This window comes from Odontesthes bonariensis, chromosome 22 (assembly GCF_027942865.1).
Source record: "Odontesthes bonariensis isolate fOdoBon6 chromosome 22, fOdoBon6.hap1, whole genome shotgun sequence".
Taxonomy (NCBI): Eukaryota; Metazoa; Chordata; class Actinopteri; order Atheriniformes; family Atherinopsidae; genus Odontesthes; species Odontesthes bonariensis.
In genome coordinates this window covers 23632058-23645046 of record NC_134527.1, presented here as the reverse complement: position 1 = coordinate 23645046, position 12989 = coordinate 23632058, and the positions used below count along the sequence as shown (strand labels likewise).

General features: G+C 39.8%; 1 protein-coding gene across 1 annotated transcript; it reads left to right on the top strand.

Annotated features, from left to right (window-relative positions):
- Positions 1-587: 587 nt before the first annotated feature.
- On the top strand, positions 588-12357 carry LOC142372347 (MOB kinase activator 1B). Its single transcript, XM_075455214.1, has 6 exons — positions 588-884; positions 2743-2909; positions 4855-4948; positions 5312-5445; positions 10068-10231; positions 10316-12357. The coding sequence occupies exons 1-6, from the start codon at positions 871-873 to the stop codon at positions 10391-10393; spliced, it is 651 nt and encodes a 216-aa protein (XP_075311329.1). The 5' UTR covers positions 588-870; the 3' UTR covers positions 10394-12357.
- The last annotated feature ends 632 nt before the right edge of the window (positions 12358-12989 follow it).

The following is a 12989-nucleotide window of genomic DNA, read 5'->3' as shown; positions in this document are numbered from 1 at the left end:
CAGAAAAAAATGGTAATCCATTTTGTAGATCTGATAGCCCACAGTATTTGGCGTTTGTGTCCAACAGGAATCAATTCCCTGTCTTCTACATGAAAGTCACGTACACAACCTTAAAGGCCTTATTCCACCTCAGCCATCCGGCTGAAAGACAGGAAGAGTATTACAAAAAAAACACTTTGGAAATCCTGGCAAAAATGTCATTGATTTTAGCTGGAATTTCTTTCTTTTTCACTCATCTGAAAAAAAATTAAGCCAAAACGACTCGTATCATTCATATGATTTATTTGTGTTTTTATTTTGCTGCATCGCTCAATGTGTTAGTGTGTCACATCTACCCTTCTGTGCAGTAAGACTTTAATTCTGCTGCCTCTATTCAGATTGTATGTGGAAAAATGGAGAAAAAAGTTGATCAAGAGATTTTTTTTTCTATCTTAACTCTGAGAATTCAAGTTAAACAGAAAGAAACGCCCTGTTGTTACACACACGGGCAACGTTGCATTGAATTGAAATAAGCGGTGCTGAGCATTTAAATCCGCTAGGTGGCAGCACAGGACATAAATGCCTCTGTTCTGCTTTGAAAATCTGATGAAGAAGTCAGAAACATTCAGTACGCTGCTGCCTCTCAGCGTACGGAGCAGCAGTTTTACATCAGTGGCTGTAAAGTAAACCCGTCCTCTTTCTTTACCAGCGGTACTTCTGTTATAGTGATATTTTTTCGGGATTTTTTTTCACCACGACCGCCCGATAAAGCCCGACAAGAAAGGAGGACGCGTGAGACTTCAGAGTTTTGTCACACAGTCCCTTTGGTGTGCCTCCTCTTTGCTTGATCAAAATTGACCAAGAGGGACATTTTCTGCGCTCCGAGGAAACATGAGCTTTCTTTTGTGAGTTTTAACTGTGTGTTGATAGCGTATATTTGTGCTTTGAAAATTTGGCTTTAAATTTGGCTAATGTCATCGGTGCTACACAGCTATAGCTAGTTAGCGATAGCATATTATGGGCTTAGACTACTTCCTGGACTCGCCTAAGACTCCGAAATGGGATTTGCATTAGTTCGTTATCTTTCTTACTTAAAACTCATAGCAGCTCTGTGAGACTATTGACGATAACACCAGAGTGTGAAGTATTGTGTCCCGTATAAAAATGCTTATTTATCAAATAGTGTCAAACATCGGGCCACTTGACAGAGAGACTACACCGTCTGGTCTGGATATTTGCTGGTATCAACACTGTTTAACAAGAGCTAATTTCGCCCCACAGGGACCAAACGTGCAAATCAGTTTCGGATCTTGTGTTTTATTGAGATAACGCGACTGTGTGCCGTTGATATTTAGTTTGTCATTCAAAAATGATGTATCAGAATAAATTCAGAGGTTGGATAAGAAACATTGAATTTCCCCAGGTGAAGATGTCAGCTTTTGTTTGTAAACGGAGGAAGATGAGCCGAGTTATTCACCAGACAATCTTCGACACAATCCCTCATATATGTGTATATATTTCTAAACCTTAACTGGTCGATAACTCTGATTTATCCATGTGTTTTTAATGTCTGACATCTGATTACTCCTACAGTTATAGCACACTGTTCTTGTTTGACAACACTTCCAACCAGATGCGTTCAGAAGTATTTGATCTACAGCTGGTTTCTAGTTGCTTAATGCTAAAACAGCCAGAAACACAGTTCCCCTGAAGAAGAGGAACTTGACAACATGACTCTGGTAGAAATGACCATGTTCGTGTTCTTCATGTAACCTTTAAAGCATACTCAGTTATTAAGTATCCAACATTCAAATGAACCATTATCTCTCAAAAAAATCAACAACTAGAAGGGGAGTCCCAGAATTGTCTATTTGATCTTTAATTTTTCGTATTTTTTTTCATCCATTTATCATTAGACAACCCCTCAGTTAATTAATCTAGTGTAAATATAAAGATATTTGTTTGTAAAGAAGTTAAAAATTTGTCCAACTCCAACAGTTTTAGTACTGGTCTTGTATCATCTTGATATATTGGTCAGATGCCCCACATTTGAACTTTTAGACTGAAGTATTCCTGTGCTGCTAATTTAAATGTACATTTACTTAACCCATGACAACCATCTGAGAGGTTAAAACTTCAGCTTTTACATTGGTGATTTTGATAAAAGAATGACGTGAGCTTCACACCAGGTTTGAAAGGTTATATAAATGTTGCTCCAGTCCTTAAGGTTAGATACACATTGGTTGTCGTCAGCTAAGTAGAATTACCAGGATGATGATATAACTCTTACCTGTAACATATCATATTTAAAGTGCTGCATTGGTACATTTAAGGGATTGGATTCAACTCTTCCATTTGGACCTTTTGTCCTGATATAATGGGATCCAAATGATATTGATAAGATATTTACATGCTGCTATAGTTTTGTGTCCTCGAATGCACTATTTACAGTTACAAATTGTTTTTGAGTCCAACCCATTATGCTTTGATGACTCAAAAATTCTTGTTTAATGGGGCAGCAGGAGGGACTGAATACAGTACCTCTTGAAATGGCCTCATTATACACAGAGACTTACTGTTCTGGTCCCCTGCTCTTATTCTGCTAACCCCAAACCAACTACAAGTATGCTGCCAGCTTTTTAAAAACATCTTGACTCTTTGTTAAAAAAAACTCCCTTACCATATGAACTCATGATTTTTAATCATGCCTGTTGCCTCATTTATCACACCATTTGTGACATTTCTTTGAAATGTGACTCACAGTGGAAACCGTTCATCCAAAACATTCAAGCCCAAGAAGAATATCCCGGAGGGCTCTCATCAGTACGAGCTGTTGAAACATGCAGAGGCTACGCTGGGAAGTGGAAACCTGCGCATGGCTGTCATGCTGCCTGAGGGCGAGGACCTAAATGAGTGGGTCGCTGTCAACAGTAAGCGTTGCTATTTACCTTTTAACCTCTCCCTAATACGCATTTGATTACAATTCCTGGATGAATAAGTTTTTTAAGGAAGTTTTTAGTTGTTATACCTGTGACTTCCTGCTTTTTCACATTTGCGTACTTCTTGTTAGGCTTGTTGCTGATATGTCAATTAGTCCACATCATGGATCAGCTGATGGTGAACTATCAGGGTGTAGGATCTTGGCAGTCCTTCTAATGACCGTGTGCATTCATGCTGGACAAACTGCTGTGAATGTTAAATAGATATTATTGTCTGCACAGTGAGAGCCTTGTTTACTTTCGTTTAAATTGTGACAAATGACTCAGTTTAGGGAATCTTGAATTCCCCTTGCATAGCCTTGCCTGAAGGGTTTAAAATGTTCAACAGCCCAGCATGTTGACAAATAGTCCTTTATCCACTATTCCACGCACATCTCACAGAAAGTTTCTGTCTCTTCTGTTTTTTTGGGTTTTTTTGCTGTACCACTTATTATATACCACTTATAATTATATTTGTAAGATATACAGCTCTTCATAGGACTGAATGGATTTTGGTCAGGGTTGCACAAGGAAACCAGAATTTCCCAGTAAAGGGAAGTGAGGATTAAAAGTGCTGTGAGCAGGGATTTCTCTCACCACTAAATTTAAATAACTTTTCACAAGTTCTCTGCCCACGAGAAGCAGCTTTAAATGGATAGTGACAGAAAGGGCATGCAACAAAGGTGTCCAAGCCCAAATTAAACTGGGGGAAGTTATTTGGTATGCATCTTTATTACACTGTTAGGCTGTTCAGTGTTAATATTGTTTTCACGCATGCACTGCAGCCCTGTGATCTTCCAAAAATGTTCCAGGGAGGCTGCACTTGTGAACACAAATGTCTGCAACATTAACTGTAGGCTTCTTGTGGATTTTAACCTGCCAGGTCTTAAGTAATAACTCAGGAAAATGGCAGAGTGTGTGGGAGCTCGTAACTGCTGCTTCTTACTGCTTCCCGCTGGCCTGTATGTTGTTTTCCACTCATTTGATCAAATTGCAGATACATCCAATTATACTTAGCATTTCTGTCAATCCGAACACAGTCATCCTTACAGAAAGGAAGGAAGTCTTATCGCTATACTCAACGTCCTGTAAACATGTCCTGGCTCTGGTTATTTTTTCCAATGTGCACACGGTACAGTTTTTGAAATGGTACAGGTTTATTTGCATACAACTCTTGGACAGTCTACTATCTAGCAAGATGCCTCACAGTGTCAGAAGCTGACACTTGTAATGGTAGCCTTCATTTGTTGATCTGTTGAGTTATGGCAGAAATGAGACACCTTGTTTATTGACTGTCTTTTCAACATTCTTTCAGCAAGTGATTGAGTCATTAATGTTTACTAAATGATTAGGTAGGCAAGTGGAAACATTAAATAAGAGAGCCTCAATTCAAAATTTTCAGCACATTTAATTCAGTGTTTTCTGCGTGGACTTGAGCTAGCATCATATCTTCGCCATCTTTGGTGACATGAACATCAGTTTGGGCTTCGTTGGCATCACATGAAGGCTACAAAAACACACTGTTTTATGTATTTAAGAAGTCACAAATATTTCCAAATGGTGTCCAATGGATCTGGCTTCTCTGTAAATAGAAAAGAACACACACACACATATGCCACATCAGCTGTTTCACAATGTTTCTTTTTTCTGTTGAGATTAGCAAATGGAGCTCGAACGTTGCCAGCGCCTAAATAGATCACTCCAACTGATGGAAGCCAAAGTTGGCTGTGTGCCTCGGGGAATAAGTGGTAACACAGATAGCACTGAGTGTGTCCTGGTCATCAGTTTGGATGGGGCAGTGAAGTGGAGTGGACAGCGGGGACACCTGATCCCAACTGCTTCTGCTAGCACACTGTCTAATCAATCAAATATATTCTTTTTACTTTTTTTCCCCCAGCTGTGGATTTCTTCAACCAGATCAACATGCTGTACGGCACCATCACAGACTTTTGCACAGAGGAAAGCTGTCCTGTCATGTCCGCTGGTCCAAAGTAAGTGCAGCTTTTCAGGGCTCCAAAACTCCCAGTCTGATTAAAACCATCCCCTAGTTGCGCCTTGATTTTAGTCTTGGAGTTGGGTGTGCAAAATGAAACACTCTTGCTATCAGCATCATCTTAAAACATTCTGAAAATGGTGTTCTGAAATGTATTTCACTGTCTGGACTCCAGCTGTCATGCTCAATCAATGTTAACTTGATGTTTTACATGCTCATCAAAATGATAGATTCACTTTAGTGAGGTTTATAAACCAGCGAAAAATGACGTTCAGCCACTTGCGTCAGCCTTTTGGCAGTGATGTAATCGAAATCTAAAGAGTCCACATGAAAGTTTTTTTTTTTGTTTTTTTTTCTGTAGATACGAGTACCACTGGGCTGATGGAACCAACATCAAGAAGCCCATAAAATGCTCTGCCCCGAAGTACATCGATTACCTCATGACCTGGGTGCAAGACCAGCTCGATGACGAGACGCTTTTCCCTTCGAAGATCGGTAGGATTTAGTATCTGGTTTCTGCGCAGCTCTGAAAATGAAGAAAGTTTCATGCAGTTTCTGAATATCCAGTTCAGTGTGAGCTGCTTTTCTGTAACATTACATCTAAGACCTCGTTGATATTTTTTTTAGGGCTGTGACTCGATTAAAATTTTTAATCGCGTTAACTACAGGCTTTGAAATTAATTAATCGAAATTAATCGCATTTTAATCGCATATACTTTATCCTTTAGAAAATTAACATTTTCAACAATATTTCAAGAAACACAGAACATATCCCTATTTGAAATCTGAATGTAGCATGCATGAAAACACAGTATATAGAATCTTGGATGTTAAGGTGCGTTGGGCCCCCGTTAGCTTCCACGCTAGCTGCTACATGTTCCGAGACACATAATGGCTCGGCGGCCAGCAATCGGATAAACCAATGAAGTGAATCAATCCTGTGAAAGAATGAAAACAAGTGAATGAAACCTGCACTCACCCATTATGAAGTTAACTCTGCCAGCACCTCCATAACCTGCTCAGCCAACTCCTTGACGTCGGGTATGGTTGGTAACTTTATGGCGGCTAGCATTAGCAACGAGGCTGCTAGGCTTGCTAAATCGGTAAGCATTAGGCTACTGAAGAAAGCTAGTCTTTTTAGCTACATTATATTATCATCTTTCTTCTCGGCTATAACCTTTGTTTACGGCCACTGGCCCTAACCTGGCGCCCTAGCTGTCAAATCACCGGAAGTTTTCACCGGAAGTACTCGCGCACACACAAAAGCTCTCTCCAGACATATCTTTCTTTCATTCCGCCCAGATGAAATTTAATGCCGCATGAAATATTGGCTACACAACGAGCCCCTCGTCAGCCCTCATCATCAGTAAATTTTTGAGTGGGTGCGATCAGTCTTGCTTGACTTGCGTCCATCCGTCTGTATTAAAAAAAAAAAAAAAAAAATTATAGTCTGCGATTAAAATGTGTTATTTTTTTTAACGCGCTAATATGTGTGTAGTTAATTAATCTAAATTAACGCGCTAAAGTCCCAGCCCTAATTTTTTTGCATACTTACTTGCACAGTTCACTCAACTAGCTAAGGCTTGTGCTGTCCCCGGTGGAGCTTTGTTTTTGCTGGATGACAGCCAGCATAAATAAATGTCAGATGGACTAAGCACATCTCAGTAGAAGGACTAAAAGTGCCTCCCCTGAAGCAATAGAATTTGATTCATTGTCCCTAATCTTTAGATCTGTTATTCCCCGTGCCAGAAGTACCTCAAAGCTTCCTGCATGTGGTATGTTGGAGCATCCTGTGAGCAAAGCAACATGCAACAAACACGTCCCCCTGTGTTGTGATTGAATATGCACAGGTGCTTGTCACACATGTTAAAAACATTTTTCCCTCCCAAGAGCTCTTAAGTTGTTAATATTTTTTTTAATAGGCAAGTTGGGGTCCAACAATTGGGGTGTTAGAACTATTTCTCCTTTTTGCACAACTGTATGCTTATGGGAGAGTCATCCATCAGGCTTCTGTACTTTCACACTTCAATAGAAGAGAGCTTGGCTGTTTGAATAAGAGCCTAACAGATGAATACTTAACACGTTGCTGCTGCGAGGTGGTTCTATTTCCCAGTTACTGTTGTTTGCACTGCCCTCGAATCGTGCTGTGGCCTGTCTGTGGATGTGTTTCCAGTCCAGGAGAACACTCTGTAGTCTAGCTGCATCCTGCTTTTCAGCTGCTCTGTGGTAGTGCTGGGCGGTATGACCAAAAATACATATCACGGTATTTTTTCACAGTATCACGGTTTCACGGTATATCACGGTATTTTTTTTTCATGCATGATTAGGTGTTCACAGCATTTTCTACAGATTGAGAACAGAATTAAAAATTTAAATAAAAATTCTTCAAAATAATTCCTTCGTTAATAATTGGTCACACAGAACTTTATTGTATTAATATTCACATCTTCATTGTAAACAAATTAATAACATAGCTAATTACACTGGTCGGACTGTTCAGCTCTGTTTCAGACTGATACCTCCGGTTCAGGCTGGTCCTCATCCTCAACACGTCTCTTTTTCAATTGCGGAAAATATTTTTCAATACTCATCTGGATTGAAGCAGCAAACATTCAGTGTAAGACAACCCAACTACATTTTTTTTTTACGTCAAACTTGCGACTAGTTAACTTTATAAAGAAGGCGTAATCGCTTGTTTGCTATGGGTCGGGACGGGACAACATTGTATTAAAAATATAAAATATTTTTATAGGACTTTTTAATGTGTGATTTTTTTTTTTTTTTTTATAAAGTTGCACGTGATACCAACCTTTTGTGAATTTCGCCAGCCGTCTTCTTTCGGTTGAGCCAGAGCTATAGAGCTAATCTAACGCGACGCTGAAGCTAGCAAGCTTCCAGGGATGATATCACTGATGGAGACACACGCGGTGTGCACGGAGGGGAGGGGCTGTGTGTGTGTGTGAGTAGGCTATGTGAGAGAGACGCATGACTGACAGAGACGGAGGGAGAGCAGGGAAAGGAAATGCAGCTTAACGAATACGAGTATTTTTTAAATAGCGTTAAAAATAGACAGTAAACATGCGTGTTTAGAAGCGCAACACTGAAAAGGGTCCCGTCTCAAAAAAATGTCGCGCGATGCAGCGTTCCCCCCGTTGTGTAATCAAATACACCAGTATGGCGGTATATTAAAAATTCATATCATAATGAAATTATAAACCGGTATTCGGTGTGAACCGGTATACCGCCCAGCACTACTCTGTGGCAAAGGGAAAAGAAAACGCACAGTACTATATACAGTTTGTATTTTGGTCATCGCCAGAGAAGTTGAGCATTGTTTAATACAGCGCAGTATGTCGATATTTAGGCTCACTACCAATTCCTTCCCTCCACCTTATCACTTTGGCCTTCCTCTCCATTTTGACAATATTAGGTGCCCTTAGTAGGGATGAAGGTGTAGTGGTCGTCTAGCCATCCAGATGGCCCCCAAGACCCCCCTGTTGGAGGGCTAAATGACCACTTTTTTAAAGAATGGTTGTGTGACGTACTTGTGAGTAGTTGCTACCTTACCAACAGTAGGTTCATGGTCACAGCCAAGCTAACGGTGGGGACAGTAGAGGAGCCAATCTAAAACAACTGAAGCCTCATAGAAATTCAGTGAATGCCATGTTGTAGATGTCAGTCAGTGGGGTTACATGGCACTGAAATGATCAGATTATTGGCTAAATTACAATAAGACTGAGTTGCTCCTTATTTGAGCAAGGGTAATTATCTTTGGATATATGGCGGTGAATGAATCGAATCATAGGCACAAAGCGTGTCATACTCCAATACGATTGGTGGCGCTGTACCCATTTCAACTATTGCTAATAGAGCCACTTCCGGTTGACCGCTTCACCACCACCACCAACATCAACTCCGGTATTCAAGAAAATGGCGAACGAAGAGCAAGATAAAGCTACGTCCCTCTACATTTCGTTTGTGATGAGCTGCTTATTGCACAAACGCGATGCACAATGGCGCATTCTCCATCGCGTTGTTTGTTTCTTTCCGACGGCGGTGACAACAGTAATATGATAATAGTAATAATAGTAATATCACCACGTGTTCACCCGTTGACGGTGTAGATCTACAAACACGTTTAATTAGATTTTCAACCGAGTTATCTCAGGGTCTTAATCCGATCACGAGTAATCCGATCCAATTTCTTGTCCAATTAAAGCTGCCGTCGGCAGGTTTTCAAAATTCCGTGTCTAAAGTCGGAAAATTCGAACTGACACAACTTTCAGGTCCCTCCCCCAACCTCTACCAAGCTCCAAACCCCTCCCCCTCTGTGGACGAGGTTGTGCACGTGAGTTCACACCAGTGTGCGCGCACACAAGCTGGGGGCAGACTCACGCTCAGCATGGTTGGTGACTGTTCTGCTCAGATAATAGATAAATAATAAACCTAACGTGATAGGTTAAAAACAGCCGGGAGCACTCGATTTTTGCAAGCACGATTACAGGCTTTAGAGGGAGCTACAGAATTCGGGATTTTTCCTAAACAGCCTATTTAATATTCTACTTCCAGAATCCCATGACAGTTCAAGCTAATATGACTAAAAAAAAAGTTGCCGACGGCAGCTTTAAGGTGTCTACATGAACTTTATAACTCATTCTTATTGTAATTTAGGCAATTATCCGATCCTTTTCAGTGCCATGTAACACCACTGACTGTTGCATCAGACTTTTAACTCTGACACTGTTTTCTCAACCGAACGTCGTCTGTGTTGCCTCGTGTATCCTACATGTCAACTTGCAGTCAAGCATTTAAAGGCTGCAGCTCTGATTTATAAAAACAAAGTCACAATGCAATCAGCTTAAAAAAAATATATTTTCTGTAAGCTTTTCTTACTTGTAGGCTGATCTCCCACAGAGAAGTTGGAAGCTTAGAATGTCATGAACATTTACTCTTTCATGACATTCATACTTAAAGACTGTGGCCCAAAGAAATTGCCACGTCAAGCTAATAACTGTAGCTCAACTCAACTGTGCATGTCACTGATGTATATAATTGCTTCTGTTAAGTCCTCTGAATTTTCTAATAGGCTCTTCTATCTTGCCTTTCTTGTTCCCAAGGTGTCCCCTTCAAGCGCAACTTTATGTCGGTGGCGAAGACCATCCTGAAGCGCCTGTTCAGGGTCTATGCCCACATCTATCACCAGCACTTTGACTCCGTCATGCAGCTGCAGGAGGAGGCCCACCTCAACACCTCGTTCAAACACTTCATCTTTTTTGTGCAGGTAAGGAAACCTACGACGTACGAGTGCTAACTTACTGCCTCTTTTTCCATCTGAGTTAAAGACATCCTTTTTTTTGTCTTTCAGGAGTTCAACCTCATTGACAGAAAAGAGCTGGTCCCACTACAGGAGCTGATTGAGAAACTGACTACCAAGGATAGATAAACAGCAATGCAACCCTAATTTTATTGTTCTTCTAGTTTTTTGCACAGATGCCCACCCCACCCTGGCTGTATGTATGCAGTATATACTATATTTCCATTTGGGGAAATGTTTTTAATAATGCCAGGAAGAAGGAAGGGTTTTGATAGGTTTAAGGCACCAGAACTAATTTTTATCAGGGATTACACACTTGATTGACAAACTATTAATTAACACTAGCAAAAAAGCATTTAGCTGTATGGGGGAAAAAAAATCCCTTGATAATCAAACATGGGTTACATATAGATAATAAACTTCTGTTCATTAGTTTTCTATTAGACTGCACTGTCTGATTTTTTTTTTTTTTTTTTTTTTTTTTTTTTTTTTTTTTTTTTTTCTCCCACTTGGATTTACAGCAGCACAGAGCTGTGTGCTGTATAAAACGACTTTGTTGGTGTTGTGGCAAGAATTTAAGCCAGATTTTATTGCAACAGTAGTTTCTAGTTATTTTATTCGACGCCGAAAGATCAGAGTTTTGGTTCGCTTCCGCAATTGCTGATATGTCAATACAAAATGACCCTAAGTGCCTAGCATGGCTCATAATTGCCCTATATCCACAGTGAGAGTTGTCAGAAGACGAAGGCCGTAGTCTTACTGAATTGATTGACACAACATAAAGCTTTCAACCTCCTTTTAAGTTTGTCTGGTTCTAAATTTCCCCCTTTTTAAATACTCCTGGGATTCGGTGAGAACGACTCTCTGTCTCTCGCTCTGTAAAATCCCAAACTTCATTTAGTGAGCAAGTCTCTTTGCTGAGTGTTCTGTGCAGGTCATGATAAACGAATGTGTTGGAGGCCATAGAAGTGAGGTTAGAATCTTGTCATGTTGTAGCAGGGACTAATAAACTTTTAGCATCGTCTAGTGACATGTTCCTGGGTGTTAGTTTTCCCCCTCAATCTTTTAAGTAGAAACAAATTTTAGGAAAAGTCTGCAAGGGATCTAAAACCGTAAATTGTATATACATATCCGCAGATAGACGTTTAGATGTTTAACCTCCATTTTGAATTGAATAATGCTGCGTCCCTTGTTATCTCGATAGCCATTAAGCACTTTGAACTGTTTTCCTGACCTCTCTTGCCTGAATGTTTCTTCTGCATAGGCCGTGCTTTGTGAAAAGCTATATCATGTGACTGATGATTTTTCTTGCCCTCATCTTTCTTCAAATGAATGTTAAATGGCTTAACTTCTCCTGAAATCAGCTATTGGGCACAAGTGAGGTTCCCTTATGCTTTTACGTGGTTTGAGTTGTGCTTCAAACAGCAGACGCATGCACCCCTTCCCCGATGTCGAAGTGTAGTCTACTATGCAATAATTGACACAACACTAAAAGGCTTACCAGTTGACTCGTTAAAACTCTATATCCAATATTTACCTTTCTTTATAATGCTTGAATTCGGGTGTGTGACAAACCTATAAATGCTTCTCTTTTGGGTGTAGTGTAAAAGTGGTGACATGAACGTTTTATACCTGAAATTTGTCAGAGATATAATGCTTTGGTGCACACTTGTAAATACCGAGGATTGGACTCGTCTCGAAAAGGATTTTCAGCAAGCATGGAGCGTTAACTTTTGGTGAAATGAACGCATCGGGTCTTTTTAGAGGCTGCTTCTTCTCCTTTGTTTGGATGATCGAACTTTTATCTCTTTTACTGGTTTGGCATCTTTTTTCCTTTTTCTTTTTTTCTCCTCCACTCCCTTAGCTAACTGTTAAGAATGTTGCTGAAAATCTAACAGAAGAATCGCTCATCCTGAAAGCATCTCATCCTCATGAAATGCCCGTAACGAAGCCTCTCGCCTACGGTTTTTCCTCTGTTACTGTAATGATTGATGAAATGTTTGTAAATAATGGCTTGGTAGGGATTTTCAATGCTACTGAATTGATTTATGCTGTAAAGGCTAATAAAGGTGGTCTTGACTCTTTGAATAAAATTCCAAGTTCATTTTGTATCATGAGGTCCAATCAAGTACATTTGCTTCAGCGCTGTATCGGAGTGATTTGGGTGTACCCCATTATTCTGGGGAACTTATTACATGACAGCTCCATATATACTGTAGTGAGATGTGCTTTTTACACTCTTGTACATTTACTTTGCAGCTATTGTTGCATTTGCATGCAACATGCTATTAGTGGATTAACTCGTATAAAACGGTTACAATTGGATCCACATCAAGCAATTTCACAACGTAATAATTACCTACAAATAACTACGTATTTTTGTTGCTATTTTTGGAAGTTGACATTCAAGAACTTGATCTTTTTATGCATCTTTAAAACAACTTCAGAGATCATTCAGTATTTATCACACTACTAGACTTCAAATGAAGGTTTTACGGCGTGGTTTTGGCAATAGATGCCATCTTTATATTTGAAGTAGTCCTCGTTTTTACAGCTTAATAACTCCACCTTAACCAACATTGTACGTGTTTATCTTCCTTTTTTAAAGCACCTTTGAAACACAAATGTAACCCAAAGTGCTTAACAAGAAACGCAAAAACTAGGAAGATGTGAGTAAAATGTCGAAAAAAGACTTTTCATAAAGGCAAGTAAAATGGCAATGGAA